We start from the raw sequence: 3088 nt of genomic DNA, 5'->3' as shown, positions 1-3088 counted from the left end.
GGTACAAGGCCATTAGCAACCCCTTGCTCTATACAGTCCACATGTCCAGCAGGGTGTGCTCCATGCTCATGGCTGGGGTTTATCTGGTGGGCATGGTGGATGCTTTGATACACACGACTTTAGCTTTCCGCTTATGTTTCTGTGGGTCAAATGAAATCAACCATTTCTTCTGTGACTTACCTCCACTTTTCCTCCTTTCCTGTTCTGATATTCAGGTCAATGAGCTGGCATTATTCACTGTTTTTGGCTTCATTGAACTGAGTACCATTTCAGGGCTTCTTGTCTCTTACTGTTACATTATGCTCTCAGTCTTAAAGATCTACTCTGCTGAAGGAAGGTTCAAAGCTTTCTCCACCTGCACCTCTCACTTAACTGCTGTTGCAATTTTCCAGGGAACTGGACTTTTCATGTATTGCCGACCAAGTTCTGCCTACTCTCTAGATCAAGAGAAAATAATCTCATTGTTTTATACCCTTGTCATCCCCATGTTAAACCCTCTGATTTATAGTCTACGGAACAAAGATGTGAAAGAGACTCTTAAGAAACTTAAAAATAAAAGATGGTTTTATTGAAAAATTATATATGTACTTTCTCCCAATCTTCCACTATATTATGTGAAAATTGAGTTTGTTTCAACTAATTTGGTGTATTCCAGTACTTATACTATATTCCAGATATATACCTACTATATTCCCCAGATATGCCATGTGTCATTATGTGTCCTGAATTGATGTATGTACTCCTTCTGTGTAGAAAACTTTCCAAATTCTTCCTAGTTTACCAACTTTTTGTTTGTTCAGTCTTTTATTTATGTATTAATTTATTTTGTCTAAAATGTATTGAATATTTTCTAAGTGCCTATTATACGTCTAGGTGCTTTTGAATTTTATGATAATCCAGTAGATTTTTGCAATAATATATCTTATATTCTAATGGAAGTTACAAACATTAATTAAATAATCTAATCATTGAAATTATTCAAGTTATTTATTAATATTAATGCCATGAAGTAAAAAAACCTGGGCAGTACAAACACAAAGCAGATTACTCAAGTCTAGTGGTCTAGTGTGCAGAGTTAAAAAGTCTTCCGTTGAAATGGAGATATTTAGTCTGGTATCTAAAAGATGAGTAGGCATTAACTGAGAGATGCAAATGGGGAGAGAAGGCAGCTGAAGCAGCAAATGGAGAGGTCTTAAAGTGAACAGGACCATGCTATTTCTGCAGAAATTAAAGACCCTCAACATGGCTAGTTTATAGAGAGCAAATGGACTGGCCTGATGAGTTAAATCCCTGTGCTGCAGTTCTCAGCTCTGTCAACTCCTTCAGGGAACATTGCTTCCCTCCTGAATCCTCGAAGCCTTAATTACATATATATTCCTTTCTTTAGTTGACACACCATCGTCTGCCTCAGGGCATTGTTGAATCTGTGACTCCGTTTTCTAAATCATTATCTCCAATATGGGGTTATGAACACTCTAGGGTCAAGGACAATGTGTTTTATCTCCTTTACTCAAGTACCAACATAACATCTGAGTAAGCAGATAAATGAAACAAGAAATCAGCTAATTTTTTTTTTTTTTTTTTTTTTAATTTTCATTACCTACAAGGCAAGAAAGGAAATATCACTGAGGGTCCATTATGTGCCTTAAATAAAGTTTTTGTGTCTTATGAAGAGGTTTTGAATACTAAAAGTAATGGAACTTTTGTTGTTGTTGTTGTTAGTTCCTGTCAAGTCAACTCCAACTCCTGGTGACCTTAACTATAAACACAGGCAAATTATTGTTTGGGAAATAATTAAAGTGAATTTACAAGACATTTGACAACTTCACATGGATCTGCTCTATTTTTCTGATGGGGAAAGCCTTAGAACATGAGGTTGTTTCATAAACAGGAACGTGGGCATGTGCTGGGAGGACTCTGTAAGAATCAAGGACCCTCTTAAAATTTTCCAATAATTATTCAAGCTGAAACACATTCAATAGATAAGACTATGTAGTTTGCACGGAAAAATGCCCTTGAGTGGAAACATTTCAGACTGCTGGGGAAGCCCAAGAAGGGCAATGTGATTCCTTTGCTCTCAAGGCTGATAGTTTTCTGGGATCCTGAGACACAGTAGGATGAGTATGAAGATAGGAAAAAAAAAATGGGTGTGATGGTTAAGGTTGTGTGTAAACTTGAGTTGGCAATGATTCTCAGTGTTTTGATGGCCATATGATGTTGTGATCCCTTCCATAATGAGGTTTGATATAATATCATCACCTCCGTGATGAGATCTGCTGTGAGTAGCCAATCATTTGAAGAAGTTTGCTTGGGCATGTGGCCTGCATCGACTATGTGTGGACATTCTGGCAAGGCTTGTGGGTTTTTACTGGTTCTGGATCCTGCAGCTGGCTCCTGTTCATTTGATCTCTGGTTCTTGGGACTTGAGCTAGCAGCTTACCTGCCGTCTTGCCTGCCAATCTTGGGATTCATTGATCTTGACAACCTGTGAGCAAGAGCCCTGCTCTCCATCCTCCTGGTCTTGAGTTCTCCAGCCCCTGTGGCTATGTGAATCAGAAGAAGCCTCTATCATGACCCAGGGACTTGAGACTTTCCAGCCTCTACAACTGAGTGAGCCATTTCCTTGCTATAAATCTCTTTCTATGTGTACTTATATGCTTTACTGGTTTTGCTTCTCTAGAGAACCCAGCCTAAGACAATGAAGGATGCTTCTTTGGACTTAATGTCCTTCTCAATTAATCCATGCTCTTTTGAAAATGTTACCTATGAACTAGTTGCCGTCTTGAATAGCAGCATGGCAGGAGTACATTTGAATCATATTAAATCCCAAGCAAAGAAGAGTTTAAGTGGGTTTCCTCTATATCAAAGGGTACAAAGATACCATCTAGCTAACTTATAGTTCTCCCATATGATGATTGTAATGTATTTAAAGTCAAATTTGATCTGCATATTGGCCCCTATACACAGATGTAGTTATGCTGATGGATTCTAACTCTAAAGAGGATATTTTAAGTTCATTCAATAAAGCATTTTAAGCTCAATAAAAGAGTGCCTAAATGGAATAAGCTGACCTGTAAAATTTGTAAGA

At 37.9% G+C, this 3088-nt stretch overlaps 1 protein-coding gene across 1 annotated transcript in view; it reads left to right on the top strand.

Moving 5' to 3' along the window:
* LOC101342047 (olfactory receptor-like protein OLF2) overlaps positions 1 to 745 on the top strand; it is a 1068-nt gene extending 323 nt beyond the window's left edge. The window contains 1 exon segment of the mRNA XM_023743139.1: positions 1 to 745. This exon segment is cut by the window's left edge and continues 107 nt beyond it. Within this exon segment, the coding sequence (XP_023598907.1) occupies positions 1 to 572 (572 nt within the window). The 3' untranslated portion in view covers positions 573 to 745.
* Positions 746 to 3088: the final 2343 nt, after the last annotated feature.

Source organism: Trichechus manatus, unplaced genomic scaffold (genome assembly GCF_000243295.1).
Source record: "Trichechus manatus latirostris isolate Lorelei unplaced genomic scaffold, TriManLat1.0 scaffold00236, whole genome shotgun sequence".
NCBI lineage: Eukaryota > Metazoa > Chordata > Mammalia > Sirenia > Trichechidae > Trichechus > Trichechus manatus.
The sequence above is the reverse complement of the archived record's forward strand: the minus strand, read 5'-3'. Positions and strand labels throughout refer to the sequence as shown.